This window comes from Palaemon carinicauda, chromosome 30, assembly GCF_036898095.1.
Source record: "Palaemon carinicauda isolate YSFRI2023 chromosome 30, ASM3689809v2, whole genome shotgun sequence".
NCBI classification, from domain to species: domain Eukaryota; kingdom Metazoa; phylum Arthropoda; class Malacostraca; order Decapoda; family Palaemonidae; genus Palaemon; species Palaemon carinicauda.
This window is the reverse complement of record NC_090754.1, coordinates 60937759-60952632: the sequence shown is the minus strand read 5'-3', so window position 1 is coordinate 60952632 and position 14874 is coordinate 60937759. Positions and strand designations below refer to the sequence as shown.

The 14874-nt window shown below is 46.2% G+C and overlaps 1 protein-coding gene across 3 annotated transcripts in view; it reads right to left on the bottom strand.

Moving 5' to 3' along the window:
- Nucleotides 1-14874, bottom strand: part of LOC137623206 (kinesin-like protein KIF14) — a 224063-nt gene that overhangs the window by 165417 nt on the left and 43772 nt on the right. For all 3 annotated transcript variants that reach the window (XM_068353920.1, XM_068353923.1, XM_068353922.1), the window contains exon 5: nucleotides 1662-1851. In XM_068353920.1, coding sequence (XP_068210021.1) covers nucleotides 1662-1851 — 190 coding nt within the window. The remainder of the gene's footprint in view (nucleotides 1-1661; nucleotides 1852-14874) is intronic.

The following is a 14874-nucleotide window of genomic DNA, read 5'->3' as shown; positions in this document are numbered from 1 at the left end:
CTACTCCTTGGCCAGACCAAGATAGGGTTGTTGCCCATGGGGGCACTCAGAGAGAAGGAGGGATTACCCTTAAATCTCCACAGGAGACGAGTATTAAGTTATATAACTAATTCTGGGAGATACTCTGTCTCCTGTTGAATTGATAAAACAATACACGAGGGTAAACGGGGATAATGTGTGTGAAAGTATACTAAAGCGTATAGGCTAGGTAGCCTAGCGCGGGGCAAGATCTTGGTTACCTAAATCGCCGAAAACTGTAACGTACACGATCGACATAAGGAAGAGGAAATTTATATGCATAAATATATCTTTACTAGTATAATTGTGCCTAAACAGCTTTCATAATTAATTAATGGTATCACAACCGGGAAAGTCGTTTGCTGACTAAATAACACATTCATAACAAACGACAGCACCCATAGCGCCTCTGGAGACCGGCCAAGCTCCATAACACATTAAATCAAACTAATTCCATTGTGAAGCAGGAGCTAAAAATTGTACATTGTAAAGAATAAATACTCAACTTTCCAGAGGCAGAAGAAGCTGGAGATTGCATAATTAATCCTCTAATTAACGATCACAAACGTTAGATCAACAGGGAAAACCACCGTGCGGATTCGCTACAAAAATAGGAATAAGCACCATCTTGGATACTCGTAGTAGTACAGGAGGAAGGGTAACCTTGATAACGGCTCCCCTTCTGTTTTTGCCACTCTTCCCCTTCGAAACGAAAACGCTATTTGGAGTGAAGATTGCTATGTGTCGTATCAAGATATACGTCCCCTGATATGCGATATCCTTAAGAATAATTTTAAGGATATTCGCACCAGCAGTTAGAATTCTGGAGACCTAAAGGTCAATTCTCTGGGAATATCACTGTAGCCAAATATCCCTTAGAAAGCTACCAATAGGAACCTTCCATCAGGACGACATGGTTTGAGCCCAAAAATACAGTATATATAATAAGGAAGTATTTTTTGCTGAGAGAGTGAGTGAGTTACAAGGATTATGAATGTCTCAAAGACTTATCCTCTGAGACTCCATTTGCTCTTTGGAAGAGCGATTTAGTTTAAGCATTTATAGTGTTCTTATGATCTTGTCCAACTTATTCTTGAACGTGTTACTGTTTACTACATCCACTGGAAGTCTATTCCAAGTATTTGTTATTTGGTACGTAAAGAAATTGCCCCATTGAGTGGTGTTTTACCTTTTCAACTCCAGTGAGTGTGTGTGTGTGTGAATTCATACCTCTGAATTCCTCCAATTTTCATACCTAATTTACAAAGACTGGGCAAAACCTATAACTCTGCCTTGCACCAATTTCCATACATCATTTAGAAAGACTCTGGGCAAAAACTATGAGTATTTAGAAATGTAACTCAGTGGTCTTTTTAAATTCATTTCTAATAACAAAACAGCAAACAGATGAAGGGGACGTAGTTAAGAGGGCTTGGGTTTAGAGTGACAGACCAAGGGGGAGGCAAAGAATTAGAGGGTATTAAAGAATATAAGTGCTTGGATAAGTCTTGGACAGAGGATAAGCTTTTTATTAAAATACTGTAGCTGGAGAAGATAGATTAGGGCGACCAATCTCTTAATTTTCGGATGGCATTGGGAATTAAAAAGAAGACATATTTTCCATGAATATGAGTTTAACTTACAGAAGGAGTTTGCATATGGTCAGAAAAAAGCTTTGATGACTTGCTAAGCTTAACACTAGACCGTCGATTCGAATCTATTGTTGGCGTGCTTAACCCAGCAGATGCTTTAGAAGCCGATGCTGGTCTGCCAAAAGACGATCTTGAAGGCAGAGGACTTTTAGTTTCAAAAGATAAACGTTCACTTGACATTCTGTAAAAGAAAAATAATTCCGTTCAGTTTACCGTTTTCTCATGAATTTATAGATGACATTATGTTTTCCAAAGCACTAGACATCCGTTGAATTTTCTGATATCTACTGATAAAAAGCAAGAATTATTTGCTTTTTAACAAAAATTGCAAAGAAAATCCAATAAGAAATATTCAGGCTCTATGTATATATCTTAATATATTCAACTTACAGAAAAAACAAGCTAGAGCATGCATATCTAAAATACAGCGAAGTAACTGAGCAACTGTTAATTGTGGCTTAAAATAAAGCAATATGACAAATTCGTAGATAATTTGTATTTTTCCTAACTATACAAACCTTAGCTATTTAATAGGGGTTATTACTTTCGGCGTAGCTGAAATGACGAGCCATTAGAATTTTAACGAGGGTTTGCTACCCCCCCGCTAGTTAGCGGGGGGTAGGGAGGGTAGCTTGCTACCCGCCCCCCACACACACACCTGTGCTTGAGCTCACTTTGCTTAGAGGTAGGACTTCAAGGGGGATAGGGCTGGTGGGCAAGTTTGATTAAATAGCTAACGTTTGTATAGTTAGGAAAAATACAAATTATCTACGAATTTGTCATTTGTTCCGTAACTGACATACAAACCACGCTATTTAATAGGGGTGACTCACCCATTAGGAAGGGTGGAAAGTCCCGGCCAGTACTGGCTTTTGGCTTTGCCCGGGGACTCAATATTTGAGTGTCAGCACTCAACAATAAGGAGTCCCTGCATCTCGCTAGAACCTTGCTACGCAAGGACTGCGGCCTACGTAAGCTGTGTGTGAAGGTATAAAGTGTGACTCGTCCTACGAAGTTGACCTGTAGTCCTTTAGATGGAAACTTTAGGCTAGGACTCTCCCAATACCACCTCGTCAGGGTATGGGGACGTGACAGTATTAGCTTAATACTAGGAACACAAGGAAACATGGTTTACCTGCAGTGGTTTGAGGTCAGCTGTGCAGAGAACACAGGATGCTGCTTTCCCCAAGAGAGGGGAAGATGAAGGAAAGAATAAGGGCCAGACAAACCTTTTCATTCATGCAGACTAAGACCGGGTAACAATGCCCTCAACCTTCTGCTACTTGTCTACTAAGGATCCTGAGGTTTTAAACCAGCTGTTGTGCAGCCACCACAAGGCCAATAGAATACGTATAGAGCCTCATATGGGTCACGTCTTGCAGGTAGTGGGCTGTGAAGGTCGTCTGACGCTTGCACACCCCAGCTTGAAGAACCTGCGTCACTGAGAAATTTTTCTTGAAGGCCAGGGACGTAGCTGCGCCCCTGACATCATGTGCTCTAGGGTGACGCGACGGAGGAGGGTCTGGATTCAGGGACAGATGAATCACTCTACGAATCCATGCCGAGATGGTGCTCTTGGTGACCCTCTTCTTAGTCCTCCCAGTGCTCACAAATAATGCCTGCACCTGGGGACGGACTGCAGCCGTTCTTTTGAGATATAGCCTCATACTCCTTACTGGGCACAGTAGGAGATGGTCTGGGTCATCTGTTACAGAACGAAGACTCGAAATCTGGAAGGAGTCGAACCGAGGGTTCGGCACCCACGGATTCTGAGTCTTACCAATAAACTCAGGGACGAATTTGAACGTTACCTTCCCTAATCCTCTTGAATGGGTAGTAGGTTGGCCAAGGCACCAGCCGCCCGTTGAAATACTACCGCCAGAGAGTTATGGGGTCCTTTGACTGGCCAGACAGTACTACGTTGGATCCTTCTCTTTGGTTACGGTTCTTTCTCTTTGCCTACACATACGCCGAATAGTCTGGCCTATTCTTAACAGATTCTCCTCTGTCCTCACACACCTGACAACACTGAGGTTACTAAACAATTCTTCTTTGCTCAAGGGGTTAACTACTGCACTGTATTTGTTCTGTGGCTACTTTCCTCTTAGTAAGGGTAGAAGAGACTCTTTAGCTATGGTAAGCAACTCTTCTAGGAGAAGGACACTCCAAAATCAAACCATTGTTCTCTAGTCTTGGGTAGTGCCATAGCCTCTGTACCATGGTCTTCCACTGTCTTGGGTTAGAGTTCTCTTGCTTGAGGGTACAATCAGGCACACTATTCTATTTAATTTCTCTCCCTCTTGTTTTGTTAAAGTTTTCATAGTTTATATAGGAAATATTTATTTTAATGTTACTCTTCTTAAAATATTTTATTTTTCCTTCTTTCCTTTCCTTACTGGGCTATTTTCCCTGTTGGGGCCCCTGGGCTTATAGCATTTTGCTTTTCCAGCTAGGGTTGTAGCTTAGCAAATAATAATAATAATAATAATAATGTCATATGAGAGACCATGAAGTTCACTGACCCGCTTGGCCGAGGCCAAAGCTAGCAGGAACACTGTCTTCCCAGTTAGGTGGCGATCTGAAGCCTGGCGTAATGGTTTATAGGGAGGTCTCTTAAGAGACCTGAGAACTCAGAGGAGGTCTCACTTCCGACTGAGGGCAGGTAAGTTCATAACTTCGTATGAGTAGGGAAAGTTCCAGCGAGGAAGAAATGTCCATTCCTTTGAGCCTGAAGGCTAGACTTAAGGCTGAGCGATAACCTTTCACCGCCGAGACTGAAAGGCACATTTCTTCCCCCAAATACACGAGGAACTCCGCTATTGCTGGAGTAGTGGCATCGAGTGGAGAGATACCCCTTCCACGACACCAACCACAGAGGACTTTCCACTTTGCATGGTAAACAGATGCGGATGGTTTTCACAGAGTCCAGACATCCTTTCCGCAACTTGTTGCGAAAATCCTCTCTCAGCGAGATGATGGATAGTCTCCAAGCGTGAAGTCATAGCGATGCTACAGCATTGTGGAAGATGTTGGCATGTGGTTGTCTGAGTAGCTCGTGTCGTGGAGGGAGTTCTCTAGGAAGTTCCGTTAGGAGTTGCAGAAGGTTCGGAAACCATTCCGCGTGATGCCATAGCGGAGCTATGGGGGTCATTGAAAGATTGACCAATATTCTGGTCTTGTTGAGCACCCTCCTCCTCAGACAGAACGGGGGAAAGGCGTAAACGTCGATGTTGTCCCACCGTTGTTGGAAGGCATCTTGCCAGAGTGCCTTGGGATCCGGGACTGGGGAGCAGTACAGCGGAAGCTTGAAGTTCAACGCTGTCGCAAACAGATCCATAGTCTGGGAACCCCACAAAGTCAGGACTTTGTTGGCTACTAGATGATCCAAACACCACTCGGTACTCACTATCTGAGACGCTCTCCTCAGATTGTCGGCGAGCATATTCCTCTTGCCTGGAATGAAACGTGCCGATAGTGGAATCGAGTGGACTTCGGTCCACCTCAGTATCTCTACTGCGAGATGGGATAGCTTCTTCGAAAAGGTACCTCCTTGCTTGTTGATGTAAGCCACTACTGTGGTGTTGTCGCTCATCACCACCACAGAGTGACCCGCCAGGTATTGTTGCAACTGTTGAAGGGCCAGGAAGACGGCCTTCATCTCTAGAAGATTTATATAGAGGCACTTTTCTGATTCTGACCACAGGCCTGAGGTCCTGTGGTGCAGAACGTGGGCACCCCAACCTTTCTTTGAGGCGTCCGAAAACAGCATCAAATCCGGGGGGGGGGACGAGAAGATCCACTCCTCTTCGTAGGTTCTCGTCTGTCACCCACCACTGGAGGTCCGCCAGTTCCGCAGGTCCCATAGGGATCATGACGTCAGGGGAATCGTAACCTTGATTCCACCGGGACTTGAGTCGCCATTGCAGTGATCTCATCCTGAGGCGACCGTTGGGAACTAGACGAGCCAAAGATGAGAGGTGACCGAGGAGACGTAACCACGATTGGGCTGGAAGTTCTTCTCGTCTGAGGAAAGGGCTTGCGACCCTCCTCAGCCTTGCTATCCTGTCGTCTGATGGGAAGGCTTTGTGGAGATTGGTGTCTATGATCATGCCTATGTATAACAGTCTTTGAGTGGGAAGCAGAGAGGACTTCACAAGATTTACCATGATCCCCAGATCCTGGCAAAGTCCCAGAAGTTTGTCTCGGTGTTGAAGAAGGGATGACTCCGAGTCTGCTAGCATCAGCCAGTCGTCCAGATAACGGAGGAGACGGATGCCGATCCTGTGTGCCCAGGACGATATTAGGGTGAACACTCTGGTGAAAACCTGTGGTGCTCTGGAGAGACCGAAACACAGCACCTTGAACTGGTAAACATTGCTGTCTAGGCTGAATCTTAAGTACTTCCTTGAAGACGGATGGACTGGGATCTGGAAGTACGCGTCCTTCAGATCCAGTGTACACATGAAGTTTTGCGGTCTCACTGCAAGTCTGACCGTGTCTGCCGTCTCCATGCTGAACGGAGTTTGCTTGACAAACTTGTTCAGCACCAAGAGGTTGATGACTGGTCTCCAGCCTCCAGACGCCTTCTTTACAAAAAAGTGTCGACTGAAGAAGCCTGGAGACCCGTCGAGGACCTCTTGGAGAGTGCCCTTCTTCAGCATGGTCTGGACTTCTGCCCGAAGGACTTGCCCCCTTGCTGATCCCATAGCAAGGGAGCTCAACAACACTGGATTCGTCGTCAGGGAAGGTAGAGATGTGAACGGGACGCGATATCCCTGACTGATTACGGAAGTCGTCCAGGAATCGGCCCCGAGTTGCTGCCACCTGTTTGAGCAACTTTGTAGGCATCCCCCCACTGGTGAACATGCAGGGGGACTGCCAATCCTAGCGTTTGCTCCCTCTAGGATTCTTCCCTCCCCTGGAGAACTTTTTGCCTTTCTTGTCCTTGACATGAAAGGGCTTAGACACCACAGTCTTCACTGCCGCTGCCGGTTTCGTGGTCTTGGTAGGGCGTGGCTGCTAGGGTGCTGGAGGTTTATAGGGCTTAAATGTCAGAGCCCTATGTAGGAGGGATTCTTGGTGGGACTTCCTCCACCTCTCAGCAGCCTGCTCCACGTCCCTAGGCTCAAACCGGTTCGTTCCCATCACGGAAGAATGTCTGAGCCTGCTGATCTCGGTGTTAGGGACCTTTTGATGGAACCTCTCAGACACCGCATCTCGACGTTTCAAGATGGTGTTAGCCCACAAGTTCGAGACTTGGTGGGCTAGAAACTCGATCGTGCGAGTGCCTGAGAGTAAAAAGGTCTCCATAACCTTCCTGGTACGTTCTTTGGATAAATCCTCCGAACGTATCAGGATACCTAAGGTCCCTAGCCAGATATCCAGCCAAGAAGTGGCCTGCATGGCAAACTTCGCCACCTTCTCCTGGCTAAGGATCTCAGTCGCTGAGAATGAGACCTGCCGGTTGGAGAGTCTCTCAAGAGGGACTCCCCTGGTAAGCTCTTCCAACGAACGGTGAAGGGGAACAGCTAAACAAGGCTCCTCTACGATCTCGAAGTACTTCCTCTGCTGTACATGAGGAGGTGGGAGGAACTTGTTGCTGGCACTGGTTTGGCTGGAGGAAGCAAGCTCGGAGAGCTGGACTTCGATCTTGTCCCTGACACTCTTAACCCCTTGAAACCAGGGCAAAGCCGCACTGGCCTTCGAGGGTTTTTGAGTCCCAAACACTCGGTCCAAGACTGTGTCTTTGCCCTCCCGAGGAGGAATCTCTGGGTCAGCAAACCCATTGAGAGTCCTCATAAGGGTCAGAACCTGCCAGAACGCATGTTCTGACTCCTGCAGCTCTCTTCCCGAAGGACCAGCAGCAAAGTCTCCTGTCCCCAAAGGCTCTTCTTGGGGAGACTCGCGGACATTCTCCGAATGACTGGCTGGCTCCGGTCTAAGTCTTGAAGAAGATTTTGGTACTGTCTTGGAGTCCTCCTGGGAGGGATGCAAGACTCCAACAACGACGGGGGTAGGTTCTTCTCTACCCCTACCCGAGAAGACTTTCCATTGCGAGGTAGGGTTTCTCTTATTGGTGCGATGGGGGAACGCCTCACCTCACGTGATTCCCCTGAGGACGGGAAGTCTTCGTCCGAAGGGGAGGGAGAAAAAGTCTGGGGGGGGTGAGGAGGCCTGCCTCTAAGGCTTACGAGGAGTCAGCTTTACCCTCGGAGAAGATACCACATCTGAAACTCCTCTTTTCCTCTTCAGGGGAGTAGAAGCTGCCAAGGATTTGTGGCCCAGGTCAGAGAGAACAGGCTTAAACGCCTGCACGACCGCTCTGATCAGTGCCCCAAACCAAGGCTGCTGGCTGACAGCACACTCCCTCTGGAGGGAAAGGGATCGACCGATCCCTGGGAGGAGTTACCAAAGGGGGGTTCGCCTGAAAAGAAGACGGAGAAGAAATGTCCCTGGACCTTTCTGGAACCTTCCCCCCTGCCGGCGAGCGCGGTGTTCTGCGCTTGCGGGGGGGGGGAGGAATGTGGCAATGGCGACCTTGCCGGGCGCCGTCCTGCAGCCTTGTGTGTGGGAGGGTATTGGCGATTGCGCTGGGGAGCACGCTGGCGCGATGGGGAATACCCGGGGTCGCGCTCGGGCGAATGTTGGCGCGCGCGTGCGAGGGCGATGGCGAGGGTGCGCAGGAGAGCGATGGCACATAGGAGCACGTGCCAGAGACCCCAGAGGGTGCGCAGAAGGTAGTTTGCGCGCTCACGTGCGCGAGGGTGAATGTTCGCACGGGCGCAGGATCAGGATGAAGAACCCGTGCGGACGATGAAACCGTTGGGCGCGCGCGCAGGAGAGACATCTCTTGCGTGCGGGCGCACATCAGGCTCGGGAGATGAGCGTTGGCGCGCAGGGCGCATGCGCGCATCCTCATGAGCGCGTATGGGTGCTAGCGAGGGATGGCGCGCAGGTGAAGATCAACGGCGCGTTGGCGAGCGCTGATGAGCTGAACTTCCCTACTGCGCCCAGATCGGAAGATCGTGGGCGCGCAGGAGATCGTTGGCGCGCAGGATAACAATGGCGTGCATGGCGCGCAGAAGGTTGAAGGCGCGCAGTGACGCGCTGGCGATCAGGGGAGCGCTGGCGCGCAGGTGAGCACTGGCAAGCTTTATCAGGAACATCAGGCAACGGTGAGCGCTAGCGCACAGGTGAGCGCTGACGTGCTTTATCAAGATCGTCGGCAGCAGGTGTGCGCTGGCACGCAAGTGAGCACTACCACGTAAGGGACGTTTGCGCAAATTTGTGCATACGCCCTTGTTGCCCCGAAGGGACCATTGCCTGTTTCACAAAAACAGGATGGGTAGGCGCCCACAGCGCATCAGCAGCCAGGAACTGCGACGGCAGGTCAGCAGGTCTGACGGGTGGAAGGTCAGCGTGTCCTTTGTAAGGACAACCTTCCACCGAAGGGGATCGTGAACAATCCACAGAGGTCCAAGGTTGTAGCAGGAACAATCGGAGATCGATGATGAGGCTCCTCTGTGGCGGACTGCGGCGATGACGAACCGAAGAGGCGCCTCCTCACACCCTTGTGAGGAGAAGGAAGGCCTCTCCGGCGAAGAGGAAGGCAAGCTTTACGCCGTATGTGCCCTGAGATAGTTTGTATACTTAACTGTCTAACTATTGTTATTCTCTGAAGTAATATTCATATAACTGTTAAGCTAATTATTGCTGTAATAGTTCTTAACTGCTATTGCTGTTCACTATCATAATCATTGTTTACTTCCTGTATATACTATTCTCAGTATTCAGTACTGAACTGTATCTTGTACCGTGAGTTTTGGATAATAAATACTGAAAGGAACCATGACTGCCCTCTGGGGGCCGTAGGGTCAGCGAGCTGACCATCAGCAGTCCTCTGAATAGGAATCTCTGTGAGTGAACTCCCCCAAAGGGGAAGAATCACCGGCAGGAGAGACTGTTGGACTTAGTTCCTCCCTCGAAGGTTGAGCAGAGGGAGAAACTAAGCCTTCAACTACAGCAGGTTGAGCAGTTGCAGAGGTCGAAGATACCGCATCTGAAGCTTCTGCCACCACAACGTCGACGATAGACAGAGAATCAACCTCTGCCAAAGTCGGCGATTGCTTGACAGCGGCACCCAACCGGATCATGTCAAACAAGGCTTCCTTGGAGGGCGAACCCTCGAGCCCCAAGGAAGACCAAAGATGGAATAAATTATTAGTGTTTACATTAATATTTAATTCCTCCCCCGAGGGAGGAGGAGAAGCTGCCTTGCTATGGGAGGCAACTCCCTCTCCCGAACCCCGAGGTCGGGAAACAGATCTATGGCCTACGCTACCACTCGACGGTCTCTAAGAAGAAACCAATCGAGTGGGAGCTTCAGAGGAGGTTTGGGCATCCGAAAAAGAGTCCTTGGGATTTTCTCCTTTCAAAGAAACCTTCAAAGGAGAAATATCCCGCCTGGACTTCTTCTTCTGTCACCGAGAAAACCTCTCCCACTGGGAGGTAGACCACTCCCTACACTCACCACACTTATTAGTTCTATCATACCGTTGGCCCCTACAATAAGGACAAAGGGTGTGAGGGTCCATCTCGACCGCCGACATAAACGTACCAAAAGGGCGGTCGGGTAATCCAGGACACTTGTGCACGATAGCAGAGGCCAACTTCACAAACACACCTGTAGAACAGAAAGCAAAAAGGCATTAATGGCTGTCAGAGAGGCGAGGGTGAGAGCGGACACGTCCGACTACCACCCGAGCCGAGAGCAAAGTGAGCTCAAGCACAGGTGTCTGAGAGGGGAGGGGGTAGCAAGCTACCCTCCCTACCCCCTTCTAACTAGCGGTGGGGTAGTAAACCCTCGTTAAAATTCTAATGGCTCGTCATTTCAGGTACGCCGAAAGTAATAACCCCTATTAAATAGCGTGGTTTGTATGTCAGTTACGGAACAAATGATGTTTATAATGGAATCTTAATAATAAATTTATTACTTTTTAATTCACCTGATATTCATATCGCTTTCTTCTCGGAGGTTAACGCATCAACGATACCCCCACAAAACTAAATTTCCCGTTTTCTCCCTTTCAAGAAGCCACGCCTCTTTCCAACCAAGGCAATATCTGACGACTAATGGTAACCCATGTTGTGCTTAGCCACACCTGAAGTCTTCAGTCTTATAAGTCAAAACTAATAACCAATACTCTTGACATTAATAATCAATGGGAAAGAGGGTTGGCATGCTTATGAATATCAGGTGAGTATTGAAATAAATCCTATTGTTATAATTCCACTTATTTCTATGAACCTCCCCTGATGTTCACATTGCTGACTCACACATTTGGATGGAGGTGGGTTATGAAAGAGAGAGTAGAAATTTAGACTTAAAGAATACTCACTTAGACACTAGAATCACCTCTTAGCCTAGTGCCTTGGTACCAAACCGTTACAAACTTAGATTGGGATTTTTTCTAAATAATTCCTCATTACCTATTACTACTTATCTGCATCCTTTAATCCAACAACTGGTATTCCAAACTAAGGAAAAACAACTTAAAATAATCAAAATCACCCTTTATTAAAACTCGAAGAAAACCAAACTTTCAATAAATAACATTCCCATCACCTATTATAGCACCTATAAAGTCTAGCAAGCTTCATAAGAGTACAAAGATCCTTTAATAATGTTTACCAAATACTGTACGTATTTAATAAGCCACCGAGGAGCATCTAAAATTCTTCCCAAACAATGATTCCTATAAGAATTCTTATTCATAGCTTCACTACTAATATCATGTACTTTAATATTTCAAACTTCCATCTGACCTGGATGCCATTCCTTAAGAGCCTCTGTGCCAAACTTTTTAACCAGAAAAGATATAGTATTTTTGGACACAAGACAATTTGCAAACCTAGCCCCAGAAAACAAATTGGGAACCTTAACCCTAATGTCAGCAGTTGGGTATAATAAACGGATTTTGAAGCAAAGCGAAAAATCTATTTTTGGGGGAGATAGCCATGTCGTCCTGATGGAAGCTTCCTATTGACAGCTTTCTAGGGGATATTTGACTAAGTGATACTCCCAGAGAATTGACCATAGGTCTCCAGAATTCTAACTCCTGGCGTGAGTACCCTTAAATTAACTCTTAAGGATATCACATAATATCAGGGGACGTATTTCTTGATACGATACATGGCAATCTTCACCCAGAATAGAGATTTTGCTCTGAGGGGGAAGAGTGGCGAATTTGAAGGGGAGCCGTTATCATGGTTACCCTGTGAATCCCCTCCCGGTACCATCCCCGGCTAACCATTCCTTTCGTAGTAGCTAATTAAGCACAGTGTTATCTCCCAACCGCTCTCAGTTTTGTTACTATTTCAAGGATTATTACTATGCATACTTAACAACCCTCAACAGACAAATAAATAATGCATACTATATTATCTAATGCAATCATAATTTCTTTTTCCATAAAAGGAATTTGGAAAAATTATATTTTCATAACAAAATAAATTTTTGAACACAGTTACCTGGTAGTTTTATATATATAGCTTAATCCCTAACGTCATGGCAGAAATTTCAAAACTCGCGGCAATTGCCGATTGGGTAGCCAGGTGTACCACCAGTGCGCCCTCTACCCAGGTACCTGGAACCATTCCAATCATTCCTCAGATCTTTCATGCCCTTAGGTCTCTAGAGGGGAGGAGGGTATATTAAATTATATATATATAACTACAGTACCAGGTAAGTATATTCAAAAATTTATTTTATGATGAAAAAATAATTTTTAAACATCTGACTTACCTGGTAGTTATATATATAGCTGATTGACACCTTTGGTGGAGGGTCAGAAACAGCCAACATTGTTGGAATTTACCTAAGAGTTAATAAACAAACTTAAGGGTTCGTACCTGATAAGGAAGCTGACTTCAATGAATTTCCTGCCTCATTATGCCCGCTTTCCTTACGAGATCTAGCGATCCACCCAGGGGGCTGAAGACCTCTAGGAGCTGTCAAACCGGTGTATAACCTCTATGTGACAGGACCTCCTCCAATACCCTTCTTCCGGGCGCTCACAAGGAACAAATGACCACCTGACTAAAATCAATGATTGTCGAAGACTGCGTCTAATCTCCACAAACAACAATAAAAATACAATAGTTCCAAGAGAAGAAAAGGGTATTAGGTTACGGGAATGTAGTGGTAGATCCTTCCCCCACTACTGCACTCGCTGCTACGAATGGTCACAGGGTGTAGAAGTCCTCATAAAGAGTCTGGACACATTTCAAATAGTGTGAGGCAAACACAGATTTACTCTTCCAGAAGGTTGTGTCCATAATGCTTTGCAAAGACCTATTCTGCTTGAAGGCTACAGAAGTTGCCACATCTCTAACTTCATGTGCCTTGACCTTCAAAAGCTTGAGGTCTGCCTCACTACAATGTGAATGAGCCTCCCTTATTAAGAGCCTGATGAAGAAGGATAGTAAATTCTTAGACATCTGTAACGAAGGCTTCTTGACTGAGCACCAGTGCGCTTCTGACTTGCCCGGTAACTCTTTCGTTCTTTACAGGTAGAACTTAGGGGCTCTTACTGGACACAGGACCTTCTTCAATTCCTCTCCAACCACATCCGAAAGGTTCAGAATCTCAAAAGCCTTGGGCCAGGGTTGAGAAGGGCGTTCGTTTTTAGCAAGAAAGCCTAGCTGTAAGGAGCAGATAACCTTGTTATTTCTAAAGCCTATCTTCTTGTTGAAGGCATGAATCTCATTGACCATTTTTGCTGTCGCCAGACTGACCAAAATGCGAGTCTTCATGGTGAGGTACTTAAACGAAGCTGAATGCAATGGCTCAAACCTGTTACTCATTAGGAACTTCAGGACTATATCCAGATTCCAAGCTGGTGATTCCTGATGTCGTTCCTTAGTCGTTTCAAAGGATTTGAGAAGATCCTGGAGGTCTTTAGTATGACAAAGGTCCAAATTCCTATGCCTGAAGACGGCCGCTAACATGCTCCTGTATCCCTTGATGGTTTAAGTTGAAAACCTACGTTTCCTTCTAAGGCAGTGATTCTTAAACTGGGGGGCGCCAGGAGCTTTCAAGGGGGGCGCAAGAAGTTAAAATAGTAACAATGAAAATAAAAATGTAGTAATTATGATGGCTTTTGTTTTACAATACTACATAAATATGGATAAATCAATTACTAAGGAGGATGTGTAATATTTTTTGATGTGGTCATGATCCATTAATGATTGTATTAAGAGTAAAAATTATGTTTATTTTTGCAGTAATTTGTATTTTTTCAAGTATTTTCTATCAATGTAATAACTGTAATCTGTATAATGCTAAAAGTTTGAAAAAAGATTATGACAAAATTTTGTTTCATCATCATAAATTTATTTTACCCATTTTCTATGAACAATGTTCATTTTAGTGAAATAATACTTTCTACTTTGGCAGAAATTTCAAGGGTGGGGAGGGGGGGGCATGGGATCTATGCTTAATGCAGAAGGGGGGCGCAAGGCAAAAACATTTAAGAACCACTGTTCTAAGGTATAACAGGAAGTCAGCAATCCGAGTCATAGAGGTACTGGAAGAGGAAACAATTGACTCTGCACCATTCTCTAAAAACCTCCCATTTGGAATGGTAAACCTTGATGGTAGAAGACCTCCTTGCTCTTGCAATCGCCCTAGCTACCTCCTTCGAAAAACCTCTAGCTCTTGTGAGTTTTTCGATAGTCTGAAGGCAGTTAGATGTAGAGCTTGGAGGTTTTGATGGTACCATTCCAAGTGAGGATGTTTGAGTAGATCTACTCTTAATGGGAGGCTTCTTGGGGTGTTCACCATCCATTCCAGTACCTCTGTGAACCACTCTCTTGTGGGCCAAAAGGGGGCCACTAGAGTCAATCTGGTTCCCTTAAGCGACACAAATTTTTGCATTACTTTGTGCACAATCTTGAACGGAGGGAATGCGTACACGTCCAGGTGGGACCAGTCTAAGAGGAAAGCGTCGATGTGGACTGCTTCGAGATCTGGCACTGGGGAGCAGTATGTCTTCAATCTCTTCGTCTTCGAGGTTGCGATCAGGTCTATACAAGGACGACCCCAAATCCACCACAGGTTCTTGCAGACTTCCTGATGAAGTGTCCATTCTGTGGACAAAACTTGACCTCTCCTGCTTAGACTGTCTGCCATCACATTCCTTTC